The sequence below is a fragment of the Triturus cristatus genome, chromosome 2_2 (assembly GCF_964204655.1).
Source record: "Triturus cristatus chromosome 2_2, aTriCri1.1, whole genome shotgun sequence".
In the NCBI taxonomy this organism is placed as follows: Eukaryota; Metazoa; Chordata; class Amphibia; order Caudata; family Salamandridae; genus Triturus; species Triturus cristatus.
This window is the reverse complement of record NC_140582.1, coordinates 661,902,905-661,921,774: the sequence shown is the minus strand read 5'-3', so window position 1 is coordinate 661,921,774 and position 18,870 is coordinate 661,902,905. Positions and strand designations below refer to the sequence as shown.

Here is an 18,870-nt window from a genome sequence, read left to right as displayed (position 1 = left end):
GAAAAATTTTATAAGAGGTATGTTTCTCCATGCCATTAGAAAGGAGCTGAACTCGAGCACACAGTAAACATATTCAAATTGGAAAAGTGCAAAACCTAATGCACCATAATTTTCAAGCAGTATCCAATTGCATGAAGGATAAAACATTAGTATAAACTCTTGAGATGATCACGTTTGGTGGCAAAGTGACTTGTGTTCATTAATAAGTGGAGTTAGCACTTTCACTGTTCAACAACCATTTTTTCACACCAACAGAAAATTATGTACGACCTTTTTGCAGGTCCAAAATGGCACAAGGCCATGTGCAATTCCTAAATAGCGAGTCGCAATTTATTGGCGACTCACTTTTTAGGAATTACGAGTCGCTATTAGGAAGAGGCGTTACCGTCTTAATAGTAACCCCAAAGTCATGTATGAATGTTTTGCGACTGCACTTGCGGTGGCAAAACGCTCGCAAATTGCCACCCTCGTAGTGCACTTGCAAAAGGGAAGGGGTCCCAAGAGGACCTCTTACCCTTTGCAAATAAAGGGGAAAATATTTTTTAGGGGCAGGCAATGGTTCCAGGGACCACTGCCTGCACTTAAAAAACATAACACGAAACCGTTAATTTTTTTTGTTAAAATGCATCCCGTTTTCCTTTAAGGAAAACGGGCTGCATTTAAAAAAAAATGCTTTATTGAAAAGCAGTCTCAGACATGGTGTTCTGCTGAGCCTAGCAGGCCACCATTCCTGGGAGGGCCAGCCATTCCCAATGGGGTCGGAAATTGCGAGTGGCTCATTAATATTCATCAGCCTCGCATTTTGCGACCCCATTGGGAATCGAAATCAGTGTCTCTGAAGTGTCTCTGAAGTGTCTCTGTAGTACACTGTAGTACATCGCAATCAAGCGCAAATTGCAAGGCGCAATTTACAAGGGTCGTACATCTGGCCCTAGATTCCATGTGTCATTTATGCTTACTCTATCATTTTCAAGTGCTTTTTACTATTACATCAACTTACAATTCACTTATTTTACAAGTAGGCATCAGATAATATAATGCCTCCACAAGAAAACCATCAGCTCCGCCCCTATTCTTGGTGCCATAATTGTGCAAAAGTTCAATAATCCACCACCTCTTTCCTGTGTGCAAAAGAGAATCAACATCGGACGTATGAAAAGTAAAATTTCCTTTCTGAACTTTAACTCGTTGTGTACAGGTCGAAGATACTGATATCAGTAGAGTAAACCACAGATCTATCATTCAAATCTTATTTCACCTTAATTGTAACACATAGAAGAAAGGGGTATTTGTACAAAATTGATTATTTTTTATGTAAAATGTTTGCATTGCATGTAGGCTCCAGGTATAGCATACACAACAACGTTTTTATTGGCAACAGCAAATTCAAAAGAGTAAGAACGGCGAGGGAAAGAGGACTGAGTGGCAAACAGTGCGTAATTTGAGTAGGAGTTTTCCGGTGCTCGGCACCGGCACTTAATTGTCAACAGCGGCGCTTGTGACAGTCTGCCACAAGGTGGCACTGTCTTGCTAATTCAGAGATGACAACAACAACATTAAATTTAGTTAAGTAAAAATATATATTAAAATGACTATTAAAAAATATGATGGCAATTTATGAAGCAAGATGTCTTTCTGCTGCCCTTTACGGTGCTGGCGTCTGGGGACACACTCAAGCGATTTCTCTTTTACAAGCAGAAAATGCCTTTTTAAAACGCTTGCTGTGTGCCCCCCCTTCCGCCTCAACGTAATTTATTCACCGGGAAGTGGGCATTGCCTATATATCAGACATTGTTTCATTACGACCTCTCCTCCTATGGAAATCAATTTGGTCAAAGGAAGAGACTAGGTTCAGCCAATCTATTATATGGGACTGTGTTAAAATGGAAAATTGTTTAAAAATACCATGGCTTAAATACATCTCGCACTGGTACTAAACTCTTTTCAATTGTGATATACGGCTGGACCCCGGGTCTATAGCCTCTGTTTCTAAAAATGAGATAAAATCAACCTTCCCTACAGAGCAATTGAAGGCCCGTTTTAGTGTACTCAATAAACAAACTACTTTTATGCTCTACCAACAACTGGAAGTTAAAGAGGGTTTCCAATCTTATCTGTCAGTTGTGACCAGAGCATCACACCGATATGTGCTGACACGTTTAAGATTGGGTACATTACATCACCTTGTTAACAGAGTACTGCCCAACGATGCCCATGTGATGGTACATCTCATCAAAGCTGCTGCCATTTTTTATTAATTTGTAATTTTTACTCAAATTTTAGAAAGTTTTATCTGAAACCTTTTTTCCTATTTTATAATATCAGGTCGGTTAAAGATGCCATGAAGTTGCTTTTCAAATTAGAAGATCCAGGATTGTGTTTTTATTTAGCTACTTTTATCCTGAAATCCATTGGTATTAGGAAATCTATGTCCACTTATTTTTGATACTGAGTCTATTTGGATTTCATATGTACTGTATTATTGCATTTGCACTTTTGTCCCTGCCTAGTTACATCTCCCATAAAACCTATTTGTAATAGGCAATTTGTACTTAATGTTTCTGTCTGCCAGTAAATAAGGATACTCTTTTGTACTGTATTAATGCATTTGCACCTTACGTATTAAGACTATTATATGCCTGTGAATTCCTATGTATTTATATCAAGGATAGCTTTGCTTTTAAATGTTGTCCGTTATTATGTCTGTGCTTATATGGCTGATGTATATCAACCGCATAAAAGTCATTTGAGACTATTATCTGCCTCCCAAGCCATTCTTATAGCTTTGGGGGCCTGTACTAGCCCAAACTGTCACACGTGTAGGAGTGTGGTGGTTAGTAGTTGTGTTTTTACTATAACTGGCAGCATGGCAGGGGCAATGTGTGGTGCAATCTGCAGTGGCCTCCTGACGAGTCCTGGCACTTATTTTTTCACTGGTGGCAAAGTCTTCCAAATAATTGCCATTCAAATACTACCCATGTTCAGAGCGTATGCTGAGTTGGCTCCCACTCATCACGGATGTACAGATGCATTAAAGTGTATTGTTCATAATTGTAACAGCACACCACTAGGGCAAGGTCCTTCGCTGTGAACTTTATCTATACCTTGCAGGGGCCTGACTGTAGCAGGATGAGACAGATTCCTTAAAGCTAAGAACATCAATCAGAGACTAAAATGGTTTCTTTTTTAATTATTTTCATACAAACATGATTTAAGAAGCATCATCCTTATTTGACACTTTAAAAAAAAGTAAGGACTGCATATCAAAGTTTCTTACTTTCATCTTCACAAAACCAATATTATCAATAAAAGCTATTCCATTGGTCCACTTACTGTCTCGAACCGCAAAGTCTATTAGTGAACAAAACACTTTGCCCCACTTCTGTATTTTGATGTGTTGATTATTGATCTATAATCAAGTATATTACTTAAACATGGACCTGACTCGAGGTATTTTCACTGTATGCATAGTTTATAAGTTCCCTGAAGGATAGAGCAACAAACTCAGCATATTGAGCAGAACATTTTACCTCCTCGTCTGTCTTCCTTGCCACGGTAATTAGACATGAGCTTCAGTGTCCCAAAGAAACTCTAAGTAAAAGTTAGCATACTAGCCTCCTATCCCTCCAAGATGGCCACCTCCTCTAATCACTAATCATATAAAAGAAGTAACCACCCATTTTTTTGTTTCTGCACTGCTCTGAGTGCTGCGTGGATGAGATTGCAGGTAAGTGGGGAGTGTTGTCCTGTTATAGCGGACTCGAGCTCCCGTGGGGGTCGTGGTATTGCTGAGAATGCCTGGGTGACATTTCATTGATATTGTTTTTTTTTGTTTATTGTCTCGCGCTCCCCGGAGTTAACAGTCCTGCTGGAGCAGACTCGTGGGGAGCACGGTTGCGGTCTCGTGGCTGTGCTGCTGGCCACGGGGGTGGGTCTTTGGTTATGCCCTTCCCCTGGTGGTTCTGCTCGAGTGGGAGCGGATTTGGGGGATGGACCCTGATTGTTCATGTCTGTCCAGGCTGAGGTGTAGGCAGTCTTACTTGGGTGTCCGTAGGCCCGAGTAGGGTCACGGTTTTTCCTTGATAGGTGGGTTAGCACAGCTTCATGCTTGTTTGTGTGAATGGGCGTGGCAGTTGGCCAGGCCTGTGTTCTTGCAGGTGGTCTCATTCAGGGTTTTCAGTTTGTTTTGCTGATATGCACGCTGCCCTTATTTGGCGGAATTTACCGCATTGTATTCTGGGCCGGTCTCCTTGGCTGCCATGGCATTTTAGGCCTCATTGGTTTACCGGTTCTTTTTTGTTTTCACAGTTTGCAGTTCAGTGTCTCTGTTGTGCTGCAGCATGGAGTCAGAGGGCACGATGTATAAGAAGTTCCATAATGTGGAGGAGGCCCTTGCTTCTGTGCCTCTCTTTTCTTTGACTACTATCCTGCAGTCGATCAAGGCTTCTGTTTGCTGCTGCATTTATGGCCAGGGAGCCTGGTTCTCCTGCTAAGTGGTCAGGGGTTGACCCTGGTCCATCGCCTGAATCTAATGGTGTGGAGGATATAGTTTTGGAATCTGAATGGAAAGATGTGGAACATGGGTGTCCATGTTTCTCGGCGTAATGCTGTCCTTTGCAGGACTTTGCAGTTGAAATCAGTAAGGGTGGATGCATTCTTGTGGGAATGGCTTCCCTGGGGGGGGATAATTTCTAAGATTGAGTTGCCTGCAAGCCCTATTTAAGTAAGAGTGGATGCTGCTGTTATGCATATTTGTTTCCATTTTGAATTTTGCTATTTAGGCTGTGACCTTTTCTATGTTTGCTTTTCGGTCCTTGCTGTAGGATTCCACTCTTGGCTGAGCTGATGGACCATGGGTGGGTCATTCTCCTACTTTGGCGCTTATGGAACTTCAGGTCTAGCACTTGTCAGACATTTACTATGATAGTTGGGGGGCGGCTGCGTTACGTCTGGGTCTTTTGTGGTGGTTCAGCGCAGATGGTAGGCGGATGCGGCCCTGAAAAGTTTGTTGTTGAAGTTCAATTCCTTTGGGGTGTGGTTGTTTGGTCCTCCCTTGGAGGATGTGGTTCAGACATCTGAGGAAGATCACTGGTTCTGGCCCTGGTGGAATTGGTCCTGGTTCTTTATGTTCTTGGATGGCTTTTGGTCCTGCTCGTCAAGGTACATCTCACCTACCCTTTCATGGCAGGGGCATAGCCGGGGTGCTCCTTCCGCTGCCATGTCCCGGTTCCATTCCAATTCTTCCCCTGTTGTCTCTACCCCCTAACTATATGGCAGTGAATGGTGCCTAGGTGGGGGGAGCACCTGTCTCTCTTTTCGGTAGTATGGCAGTGTTCGGTTTTGGATTGTTTTTTCAGTGAACCCACCAACGTTTTTCGAGTCTCGCCTTGTCCTCAGGAAGGGGTGATAAGGCAGGCCCTTTTGGAGGGGGACAAGGTCTCTTGGACATGGGGGCTGTGGTTCTGTTGACTCCTTTGCAGGCAGGTTTCCGTGTGTATACAGTTCTCTTTCTTGTCATGGTGCATACAAGCGATCTCAGGTCTGTGTTGGTTCTAATGTGGCTTTCTCAGTTCATTCCCTATGTCAAGTTCCAGATGGTCTCTTTTGTACTCATTCTACCCTTGATCAATTAGGGTTTTTTCTAGCGTCCTTGGGTCTGCTGAATGTTTATCTCCATATCCCAGTTCATCTGGCTTTCCTGCGTTTTCGGCACTTCTGTTTCCTGGTTTGCCATTGCCAGCCCTTGGTATTACCTTTTTTTGTCTTTGTTTGTCTCCCAGGGTTTTTACTGAGGTGTCTTGCATGGTTGGTTGTTTAAAGTATTTCCGTAATTTGGATGATCTCTTGATTTATGCCTCTTTTTTCCCTATGGCCGTGGGCCATGTCCAGGAGGTTTGCCAGGTGCTGAGGACCCATGAGATTTTGGTGCATCGAATTTCTCTTCCCTCACCCCACCTTCAGGATCTGTCTCACATATGTGGCAGGTTCATGTCTCTATTGGGGTGGGTGTTCCTGCCCCCTTCTCGGATATTGGCTTCTTTGTCCTGCATTCATTGTTTTTTGTATCTGCGCTTTTACTGTGTGAGAAGTTGGTTGTGGTTAGAGTGGCTTATGTCTGCCACTCTGATGATACTTCCTTGTGCCCGCCTGCATATGTACCCTGTGATCATCCATATTCTGTCACCCTGGAATCCGTGTGGTCTGGGTTTTCGCTAGGGGGTACCTATCACTCCCCATTTCAGGGTGGATCTGGGGTGGTGGTTGGAAAAGGAGCCTCTGTCTCTGGGTCGGCTGTTTCAGGTGGTTCCTACCCATGTAGTGTCGACCAATGCCAGTCTGTTGGGTTGGTGTGCTACCCTGGGATATTTTTCGGTGCTGGGTCAGTGATTCAGTGTTCTGGTGGCTTGCCCTTCCTCTTTCAGGTGGCCGATGGTGGTTCCCTTGGGTCTATTGCTGTTTGCTCCGCTCCTGGCAGATCAGCATGTGCAGGTCTGGCCGGACGACCTGGTTGTCATGAGTTACTTGCTTCATCAGAGGGGTGCCAGGTGAAGTCCCTCAGTTGTCTCAGTCGTGGTGTTTGCTCCTCAGTGAAGAAAGGTTTTGGGGGTCCTTGTCTGCCATTTTCTTGCCGAGAAAGTTGAATGTGCTGGCAAGCAGTATCAGCAGGGTGTTCCCTGCCATGGGATCCTTGCGTTGACCTGGGAGGTGTTCCTAAGTTTGTGGCGAAGGTTTGGATCTCTGAGGGTGGACTTGTTTGCCTCCCAGGAGAATGTCCACCTTCCTTGTTTTTGCACGGTTAGACTTTGCCTTGATGCGGGGAATGTGGATGCGATGTCCTTCCGCTGGCCAAGGGGTCTTTAGTATGCCTTTGCCCCTGTTCGTCTGATTCTGGCTGTATCACGGATGATCAGTGTGGATGAGGCATTGGTGTTTCTGGTGGATCAGGGGTGGAGGCAACACCCTTAGTTTTGCCCTGTTGGTGGATTTGGCTGTTCGTCCATGTTAGGTGCTCCCTTGTCATCTTTATCCATTATTGGTCCCATGATTCAGTTCCTAGTGTGCCAGACGATGCGTCTTCAAGCATGGTTCTTGGGTGGCAGAGTCTGTTGATTGGGGTTGTTCCCTGGTGGTGGCAGAGCTGCTTCTACATTCTAGGCATCCTGCCCTCTGGAATTTTTTCCACAAGAAATAACAAATGACCAAGATTCACCCTGACACCCCTTTGGAACTCTCTTAACACCAGTAGGACAGGGGTTTCCCCACTGTTATGGGCAAATACTTCACCTATATTCAACTCAATAATACGGTTACTAAGGGATTGGGACCTTTTTTTCCCCCTTTTTTCCTCCGATGATCTCACACATGCCATCACATGTGCCAATGACATTTGAATTGTATATATGTACATGGGGGCCTATTTGTGAAAAAGTCACGCTGCGCTGCACTGCATGACAGGGAAGGGCAGGAATGTGCTGTATTTAAGACAATACAGCACATTCCTGCACAAAAACAATCCAGAGAGGCATTTTCTTCTTGGTATGTGTGCTGCAGAATGCAGCATTCATAGAAAGAGGAAGTAACAAGGAGAAATAAGATATTCCTCATTGTTACGTCTCTTCTGGGAAGGCATATCTTTTTGGCACATTCCCAAGTTTACCAGTTCTGGCAAATTTGGGAATACATAAAAAACCATGGGAGTTGTGTGGGAACACCCACGTAATGCCCAAGGAACTCCTTCCTGTAGGCAGAGTAAGGGAACTCAGTGATTTGTGCTGTGTTGCCCTACTCCAGATCTATGGGGCCACTAAGAGCAACCCAAAGTGGGCGTGTGTGACTTTAGAAATCTAACTTAATGTTTGCATCTCTCTTGCACCATGTTAAATGGTGCAAGAGTGACACAAACCAGCTCATAAATTGGCCCCTTGGTTGCTGTATTACCAACACTAAGGTATTGAGATAGATAAAAGGAAAATGGAATGAGACATCAAAGGACCTTTACTATCCCATCAATGTACTTCATGGAAGTATATTAACGGTCCTAATGAATATTTCAGTATTCATATGCAAATGGCAAATTTAAGATCCATATTGCACAAATTATTCAAATGAGCATATAGTATGGAAACTCAGAACAAGGATTGTATTAGTTTTCCAGGACAGTCACCTTGTAATTAGAATTTAGTATGCTCTGAGCATACCAAATTCAGCCATTGCAGAGCTTGTGTGTTGTGAAGTTGGATTTTAAATTGCAATTCTGAAAATGCCACTTTTATAAAGTTGGCATTTTCTTGCCTTAAGCAATTGGTGCCTCCAGCCTGTCTCCGATTCACATGACTGCATGTAGTTGGCAGTTAGCTTTGTGTATTCCTCAGAGACTGACACATACAGTGGGATCTTAGATGTGACTGAGTGGACCATCACGGGCAGGATGGGAGGGAAGAGCTGGGCCCAGCCTCACTTACGCGTGATCAGGATGTCTCCTGTCCCCACTTCAAAGCCACAACTGTGTATAAAAGAAGGACCTCAGACACCACCACTTTAGTACACTTCTGGACCTGTGGATACTCTGCCAGGAAGAAGGACTGCTGTGAGCAACTGAAAGACTGCCACTCTGTTGAACTGCACTATGCTGGACTCATGCTTTGCTGTGCTGACCTGCTGCCCTCTTGTCTGGGTGGGAAGGACTGGACCTTTATCTCTTGAACCTAGAACCCAGAGTGACTCCAAGGCCTAGTAGGAAGGCTCACGAACATAACAGGCTTCCTTTGCAACTGTACCTGGACTCTGCCATCTGTGAGTCTACCCTGCCAAGTAGTGTCACCCCAGTCCTGGACTCTTGGAAGTGGGCCTAAGGTGCTTGCTAGCAGAACCAATGCATCTTCTCTGCTGAGTGACACATCCTTGAGCTGAACCGACACATCTCCTCAGGTGAGAAGCGCATCCCTGTGCAGAATTGACGTATTGTAACTGCCTCATAGATTAGACCCATCAAAATTACCTGGATTGCCCTCCGAAATCCTCGTAACCGATGCATCAACACAAAGGTTCAGTGAATCCAAAGCCTAGGACCTGGTATCTCCCACCAATAGCAGCCTTGATGACGATGCCAGACTCTACTTTGTAGCTTCGCAACTCGTCAGAACCGCCAAATCTCCAGCTGCATGCTGCATCCCAGACCCCCGACTCAACATTGCAAGCCCGGTCGATGGAATCCACAGCAATGTAACAGGACCTCACTCTGCAGCATCACTGCATCTAGGAACTGACACATCTTCAACACAGATCCAAGCACCGCTCCACAACCAGGATTTGAGGTACTCCATGCACTGGGTCCCTGTAACTGGCCTGCACTCTATTGCGCTCGGCCTGAACTGGAGATTTTGTTCCGGTCCGGCACAACCAAATATTCCCAGTTAGAACTTTGGGCTTTTTGGTGCTGTCTTCACTCAAAATGTAATACCTCTGGTTCTACTAATTTAATATTTGTTGTTTTGGTCTATTTTGTTTACTAAAACTTACTCTACTTTTCAAAATCTTTTGTGGGCTCCTTTTTTCACTGTTTTACTGTTTGAAGTATTGCCAAAATATTTTACACTTTGCCTCTCGGTTAAGCCAGGCTGCTCTGTGCCAAGCTACCAAGGGGGTGAGCACACGTTAGTTTGGTGTTTGCCTATGCCTTGCCCTGACAAGGATTGCGGTTGCTGCTTGACCAGGGCTTACATCCCAGTCAACCAACAACCCAATTTCATACTCTTGTAGACTACTTTCAAAGGAAACATCACAAATTAAGATCTGTTGTATATTTTGACCAGACAATAAAGGATTGATTGCTTATGTGTTGTAATCAAATAAAATACTTATAACAACAAAAAATAGACCAAGTTAAGTCTGAGTGTTCCTTAAAATGATCAGGCAATGCATGCCACCATTATTTTCATTTGTGTTGTGCTTCACACAATTAGAATGTTTTCTTAATTTCTAAATTCTCTCTTTAACAGGATGATGAAGTGAGGGAAAGTCGGTTCAGTTTCACTGCCTATGGAATGGGGCCCTGTTTGCAGGCAAAAGATGGAGTGACCCAAAGGGGATCTAGTCACCCTGCTCAAGTCATACCAAAAACACACGACGAGATGAGGAAGATATTTATCGACCGGGCCAAGAAGATTGACACAATTTCTCGTGCTGGCTTTCCATTGGCCTTCTTAATTTTCAATATTTTCTACTGGGTTATCTACAAAATTCTTAGGCATGAGGACCTCCACCAGCAGCTAGATTAGAGGATAGAAATGGGTACCCTATGTTACCTGCAGCGGGATGTCTCCCAATACACTTGTATATGTACATATAAAGATGTGAAACTAAGAGAATATAAAATGTGAGTGGACAGAGCTTGACTTGCTATGCGAAGTTAAAGCAGGATGTGTTAAGCTAAACAATGAAAGTAAATGTCTTTGAGTACACTGTATCTAATGCATATTAGAATGCAGAACAGACAGCATCTTACAATGACATACACAGAACAAATATTCACATACAAACGCGCTCACATGAATAAGATACATAGAAAAACATATTTATTTAATATATCCTACCACAAGTCCTAATATCAGCATTTGTACATTGAGTTTAGGTATTGGAGGACTTGAGGCATGAAGACTGAATGCCTTACACCCTTGCAAAGTAGTATTATGACTGAATGTACCGACATGTTGAAGGTCTAAAATGCCTTTAAAATTCATGGGATAATTTCTAATTGAGAGATATAGAATATGATATTTTTGAAAATAATTTCCTTGCCAATGCCTATAACCCATGTTAATCTGTGCAACACATTTTCTGTGAGTATTTTCTACAATGCTTATCTCAATAGATGATTTTCCAACATTTTGAAATTAAAACTATATGGGGATAGGTCAGGGACAAACAGAATCCTAGTCATTGTTGCAAAGTTGTTAATCAAAAAACTGTCTTTGTCACCAACGAGCACATAGACTTTTTTCTGAATCCTCTGCTACCAAATAATTGATAATTCCCATGAATATTATGTCAGTGTACGAATTTCCTGAAAATCCTTGTGAGCAGTCTGCTCTAGACCTTTCTACAGTGCACAGCAACAATAACATATTTCAGCCCTGTTGGAAGTATGGATTGAAATATAGGCATGTGTACCCTGATAAATATGTACCCCGAGGGATATGGACTATTTCTTGGATTATCTGAACAATTTTAGAATGAATCTAAAAGAGTGAAAAACAATACAAAAACCTAAATAGCCATCATTGTTCACAGTGCAGGAGACGATAACCTGAGGGTAACATCAATTTTCTGTTGCTAATGAAAATTAGATTACATTGAGAACCATGAAGGCTACTATTTGAAATGTAATCAGATAGATACATTTGTAACATCTACTGTAAATTCTGTACAACTACCTAATGCACACACAAGATGCACACATACAAATATGTATATAGATCCAGGAACACTTAAAAACCTATTTACAAACAGCAACACTGCCGACTCGTTTACATGTACTCTTACATCCCTATATGGAGGTACAACACAATGAAATTCCAAACAATTTTTTAAGTCACAATGTATTTTTAAACTATGTCACACACTGGGACCAAAAGTTTTTATTAAGCCTTTTAAATGCTGATAGCTTACTTTGCAACCTACATACCACTTCTCAAATTTGTGTTATAATGTTGTGGAAATACTGCCAATCATTGATTAATTTAATCAGGAATGTAAATTGTTTTGGTTACGATTAAATCAACTACACATTTTGAAGTACATGCCAAATTTCAATGGACAATGTATGTACGTGGAGCCAGGAAAATGAATACATATATGGGTCTTTTCCTGGAATATGTATGGATTTGTAAAAATACCTGAATGAATAGTTGTTGTTGGAAAGTATTGCCTGTCACAAGGTGAACTTAATCCAGAAATGGGTATATTGTTAAAATATCTGGAAAAAAATACTGCTAATGTTTGAGTAATTCTTACATCTGAAAATATTGTGTATAATTGTATGATACTGATGTGCTAGGTTTCAATTGTATAAAAAGGAAATTGTACAGCATAAACTCCACATTCACTACTAACATTTTCCCACTAAGACGTGTTTCTTCATCTTTAATTCTTTTTTCGCTTTATTCACTTCCCCGCTGTATCTTTCAGATACTGCACAGAAACACACAATCTCCAAGTGAGTTTTTGAGCCTTCCACGACAGAAATTTCAAGTACAAATCTTATTTTTAATTGAATGTTGGTGTCAGGATACACTGATTTGTACTCAAGACATCAAGGACAATGTTTTGCAAAACTCTAATGTTTCTACTCCACAGCACAAGATAACATAACAGTGAATGTGGAACTTTAAAAACATATTAGTCACATTGAATATTTCTTATGTCAATGACTATGCGTTTCTTTTTTTCAGTCTTTCTTTGACAATGTCCGAACTGGATACATAGTGGCAGATTTATTAACTTTTCATGCAATGCCGCACAGCACCAAAACTGCTGCACTGCATTGTATGAGAGAGAGAAAGAGCAGAATAGCGCCATTTCATTTAGGCTATGGCACTGTTTTTCTCTCTCCCTGCACTGATGCTCTTTGGGCTGCCATTTGCCAATGCACACACCCTTGCTCCATAGTGCAAGGGTGTGTGAGTTCTGTCAAGTATAGGTTTTGTACTGTAAGTAGGTCTTTCATGTACAAAAACCATGCTTTAATACTTTTACCGCGTTCTATGTGTGCTGTACAGTGCAGCATGAAAAATGAGGAGTTGGTTAAAAGTTACTCTATTGACTGTTTTGAGGAGGAGTACCTTTTTGCACAAACCCCTGTCTACAAATATTAGTATATAGGAATTTGACTATAAATGTATATACATCACTATGTACCCAAATGTGCCTCTAGTCATCACTGCTCATCATGGCCACATCAAGCTGCAGTGGGAGAATTACCTTCACTACAAGGAAGAGTGCTGTATAGAAAAATATTGTTTGCCTCTATGTCTTTAATTAAATCAAGACACCTCAGTAAAACGTATTGTTTGGCAAGACAAAGAGGCAAGCAATGTGAAAGTTCAAATTCTTGAAACCACTGAAATACAGAGATGCTCTCTTATCTTAAACCCAGAATTTAAGAATAATCTGCACACTTCATATTTATTCCGAAGTCCTCCACCACCTGAGATATCTGCAAATATCAATCAATTGCTGCTAGAGACACACTACTGCTTGCATAATCCAGTACAGCTATCTGACTAAAGAAGATTACAAAATTAGGTTTACAAAGTGGCTATGTAGATAATAAGCCCATTCTTGAATGTTTGGCGGAAGGTTTCATGGTGATTTCAACATTTTAAGAATAATTTCTTTTGGAAAAGATGGATACAATATTAAGTTTAAAGACTTGACTCCGTTGCTTAAAATTAAACACTTTGTCTGTTTCACTTGACCTATCATTTACATCTAATGTTCTCATTTCAGAAACTTTTCGAGATGATCTTAAACATGAAAAAGTTATATGGTGATAGAAAGACAAGTTAATGGGGCCAAGTTGTCTGTCACACTAAAAACAAATGAGTTCATTTACAGACAAGCCATCCATCGAGCAATGTCCTGTAACATAACTCAAACGTTCAAACAATAATCTATAAACCTTACCTATCTCAAAAGCTGGGACAACAATCTACTACTACCACTGAGGATGCTGAAAATAATTCATAAACCCTACTGCAAACATGCAAACTGACATTAATTCAAAAATAGCAGTCAACAAGTCACAGACCACTTGACTGGCTGTCAAGGGTTAAATCCATCTTCAAAAGCTCAGTACCAAACTGTTAGGATCCGTGTTATTTTTCCTCAACAGATAATGTAAATTTAGAGGCACTGGAAATTAAATAGGGCACAGAGTCCTTGCAGGGTACTTTCATAAGATCATGGAACTCTATGGAGCTAGCCCTTTAATAGCCATCTCCTTTCTCATAACATCCCTTCCACATTGATTGTCTGTGACCTCTCCATTATGTTCAACATGGATGACCAAAACAATGGCTAACAAACAAGTCTAATTATACTATTGCTGGCACAGAATTGGCATCATTCAGATTCCACCGAATCCCTTTCCAAGGCATTATGCTCCCTTTTGCCTGAGTGCAACCTTCAATCTTTTGACATTCCTCAGGGTACAGTTCTCTGCCCTGTGCTATACAAGTTCTATACTTTGAAATCTGATCTCATTCTTGACTTTTTCGAGCACCAATTTGCAAATAACACAAAAATTAGCCCTGGTGTTCTTCCACCACGTATCTCAAGAGATAATGACCATGTGTTTGAAAACGACTGAGTACTGACTGCCTTACATTCTTTGGAACTCTGTCAAATAAACAAATCACAGATGTCCCCTCTTTCAAGGATTCTGATGACATGACCCTTCAAATATCATCCTATCATTCAACCATAACAGCTATAATATTACAACACTGTGCTGGCATAGTGCTAAAGCAGCAATATGTATTTCCTGAAGTGGGAAAACACCCTGTAAACTGATCTCTGGTCAGTCTAGATTAAATTAAATTGGACAACGTAGGCAAGGGTTGGTCAGTGCAATATTATGAGCAAAGCAGAAGTAGATTGAGCCTGTCTATGTCATAGAAAGCATAGGATGACACAACCTGGATCATTTGCAGTTTATTAGAGGGCAGTGCAGTACCCAAAATGGAGTAAATAGCCATATATCAAAATAATCTTCAGATGGTTGTGGTAACTGAGTCTGAGTTGGGGACCACAGAACACAAATATGATACAAATGTATCAGCAGACACAGATATTAAAACTGCATGAAGATGTGTCTATGAACTAAAACCTAAAACAAATAGAGTCAAATTTCTGATATTCCTAATTTATTCCTTCAAAAATGTATTCAGTTGCTGTTGCACTCTTCAGATACAGATACGACAGGTGGCATTCAAGACCATTAATGTTAATTTAAGATTGCTCCTTTGTGTTTAAGTCATTGTATTTTGTGAAATTATCTCGTAGGTATATGCAAAATAAGACGCGGAGATACTGAATTATACTGTGCCCCTACTTAGCCCCTGAAGGGCTATATCAGAAAAAAAAAACAATTTTCTTTTTCTTTAGGATGTCAGTCAAGACATTTTGAGGTGACTGAGGTTCAGTTCATTCTGGCGGGCTATTGCAAACAGACGTCTACTCCTTATCTGCACATATCACTGTTTCCTGTGAAATACCGTACCTCCTCCCTTTCCTGTACAGTACCTTTACCCATGGAGGGGTAAAATACCTGACTTTTGTTTTTATGGTCTTAGGGACTTGTTGAAGATGTCAATCTAAATATCCGATCACAATAGAATTATTATTTGATTAGTATTTCATATTTAAATCTAGATGAGCTATAATGGGAATGATTTGTTTTTTTAAAAAGTTCAAGTTTTTAATTTTTTGCAGTTTCATATAGCACAAACTCAACCTACGGGGATTGTCGTGCTTTATTTGAGCACCGGAATACATTGTGCAAGGTTAGAATTTCTTTAATTACATGGAGATAAAGTGATTTGCCCCGAATCACAGGATGTTGACAGAACACCAGTACTCACACCTGGTTTCCCAGTTATGAAGTTGACAGGTCTGGCCATTAGGCCACATCTCCTCCATAGTTAATGTCAGAGTTCAACTGCACTATAGCACTACAGGAAAGGTGAAGGCCATCTTGGACCAGTCCAGCACTATTAGATTATCAAGGGGACCGGCTGCTCTGCTGACTCTAATTACCAACAGTTTGCATATTAGAATGCAATGCAATGTGAAAGCATGGGCACCTACTGGGGCAGAAACTCTGATTGCTGTTCTGCTGACCGATAGGGTTGAATTAGAATTCTGATATGCATATCTAGAAACATTTCCAGCAGAATTCACTATATTGTGCAAGTCAACTTCAGATGTTATATGTGGAGTCTTTGAGGACACCATATCCTGCATTAGCTGTTTGTTTAAGTCATATCAGTTTGCATATTCACCTGTGGCCTGTGAGGATGGTCGAGTGAATCAGACTGAAGGGTCAACAACCATAGATTGGATTGCTACCCTTACATAGTGCTCTGTGTGGTAGCCCAGACAAAGGCAAGCCGCCAAATACATATGTCTAAATGATTTGTTCAAGTAAGTAGTTAACCAATGTAAACAACCATTATCCAGCTCCCTGAACAGATGTTTTTAGAAAAGAACCATCTGTGCATGCAACAACATGCTCTTGTCAACTTAATTTGTTCCAGATTTATGTATTCTAACAGTAGTGCTTTGACCATTGTAGTGGGATTTAAAATTCCCACTTCTAAGATTGGCTGTGGCAGTGTGGAAAAGTACTTGTGTGTCACCTCAAAGCTAATTACAGCAAAAACCTATAGGGCAGATGGATGAGCTCTGGACAGGTGAGTGTCAGGTCAGCTGGTTGCAGGGATTGTGTGAGAGTAGAATTAAAGGAAATTTCCTGCCACGGAAACTGGACTGTTACCAGAGAGATCATACTGTGCTAGCGAACAGCGAAAGGTAGGTGCGTATTGCAAGCCAGTAATCATTCATACCCAGACAAGTCAGCTGCCCTTGTGTCTGAATTCCAAATGTAGGTCTGCTCCAAAACTGAACATCTAGATCCCTATTCGCAAAGGTAAACCTAAACATGTAGCTTTCTTAGAAGGAAATATACTCCTATAAGTTTGAGTAACTTTACTACTTTTGGCAGTTCACCATTTTAGAGTACAACATTAGTGAAAAAGGGGGCAGGATCAGTAAAAAGGTCAAACATGACTGTACTTCATGTTCTACATATTTGGTAGAGACTTTGATGATCGTGGCGGCCATTTCCCTATGATTAAGCATAATTAAAAGTTTAAAGATTTATTAAACTTTTGAAAGAATTATTAAAAATATTTCTGGTTAATATTAATGTTAATTTATGTGTTTTATTTTTAAATCTAGAATAATATTTTAAAAGTTACAGCATTAATACCTTAATTTAAACTTAAAAATGTCACTATTTTGACTAAATTATATTAAAAGTAATTTTTTTGAAGTTTATGTAAAAAAATCTACCTAACGTAAACAATATTAAAGTTAAATATGAGTATAATATACTAAAGTATTGTGGAGAAATTATTGAAAACATAATGTAATTATTTTTTAATAAATATTAATGTTAATAAAATACTGTAAAATAAAATAATAATTGTTTTATTTCTAGACAATTTGTAACTTTAAATAAAATGTATTCATATTTCTAAATGGTTTAAATATTTAATTTATTTTAAAATTTCTTCCTATGGATTTGTTTGTCAGTCCCTACTTCCAATCATTTGCATGGGAGGATGTTGCAGTAACAGTGGGTGGCCGTGTGTGGTACTGGGCTTACTTCAGCTCTGAGCTGGAGTACTTTATGACTATTTTGGGCCATTTTGGGCTGTTTAAACTAAAGAATGTCAGTTTGTGAATAACAATGGGCTTACTCTTTTGTGGATGGGTGTTTTTCCCTCCCTAAGCTCCTTCACAATTCCTCGCCAAACCTCCCCTTATCCCTCCCTTAAATACCCCTTTTCAGTTGTAAATATTTCCCGTTTTTCAGCCAGTCCCCTCTGTCCCTCAAACATTTGCATCTAAAACATATACTTATGTGTGCGGTGAACTCCCCAGTCAGGGTGGAGACCTCTGCCTGGGGAAGATAGGAGAGACAGCGACCTCCACATATAATTATGTGAATAGCATGTTGCAGTTTGTTAGTGCTGAAAAATGCAGTTCGTGAATAAGGCTGTAGTAACTGGCAGAACAATCAATATCTTTCAACGAAAACAATGCTATATTAACTTCTAAAATCCTGCCAAAGAATACTTCCATAGAGAAAAACAAATGCGTCTCTCTAACCCAATCCAATATGCCTGCATACTATTAACCATAATGAGAAGCTTTTCTTTAGGTATGTAATGTAAGTAAGGAATGTAAACAGGAAGAATACTTGTTTTTTCTATTTCCATATCACGGCGAAGGAAATGAAATGGTCCTTATCTCCGCGGAAGCAGAAAAGAACGAAAAAGTTATGCATGTCCTACAACATGATAAATATAAAGGGGCAGATTTATGAGCCCCTTGCGCCACTTTTGCGTCACTTTTCCCATGTTAAAAGTGACGCAAAAGTGGCGCAAGGGGCTCATAAATCTGCCCCAAAGTTTGGCTTGTTTTCAAGGTTTCATTAATCTGGCGTTGCAATGGAGTAGTGAACCAAGAGTTTTGCATAACGTTTTCTTTTTAAACTTAAATACAATTAAACTGTGTGCTCTGCAGTCATGTTTCCCACAGAACTTTTAAATCTTTAATACACATTCTGCACACAAAGCCTCATTTTAAACTTTCATAGAGAATCAAAAAAGTAAACATTAATTCTATGAACCCTCTGCATTAAGCATTCTGTACGTGGAAAATGTTATGGTTGAAAACATGGAGGTGAACAATGATACTGCTGTCATTCAGAAGTGTAAATTGTTGTACAAAAAGTGAGAAAAAAAGAAGCATGTAAATGTTGAATAACAAAATGGACTTGGATTTGCGACATACATTTGCTGTCATTGTACTACAACTGTCTTCCTAGACGTTGTTCTACTACCACTTCTGTGTGCATGCGTGAGACCAATTAATATGTTGGATTAGCACAAACCCTAAAAAGACGAGGACAATGCATAGAGATTTTCAGTCACTAATCACCAGGTACCCATTGCACGCCTGTGGCCATATTACAGAAATTTTGCACTGGGGAAAACCCATGACAAATCCATTTTTGATGCA

General features: G+C 40.6%; 1 protein-coding gene across 2 annotated transcripts in view; it reads left to right on the top strand.

Annotated features, from left to right (window-relative positions):
* GLRA3 (glycine receptor alpha 3) overlaps positions 1–18,155 on the top strand; it is a 693,846-nt gene extending 675,691 nt beyond the window's left edge. For both annotated transcript variants that reach the window (XM_085641854.1, XM_085641855.1), the window contains one exon: positions 9,999–18,155. In XM_085641854.1, coding sequence (XP_085497980.1) covers positions 9,999–10,277 — 279 coding nt within the window. In that variant the 3' untranslated portion in view covers positions 10,278–18,155. The remainder of the gene's footprint in view (positions 1–9,998) is intronic.
* The last annotated feature ends 715 nt before the right edge of the window (positions 18,156–18,870 follow it).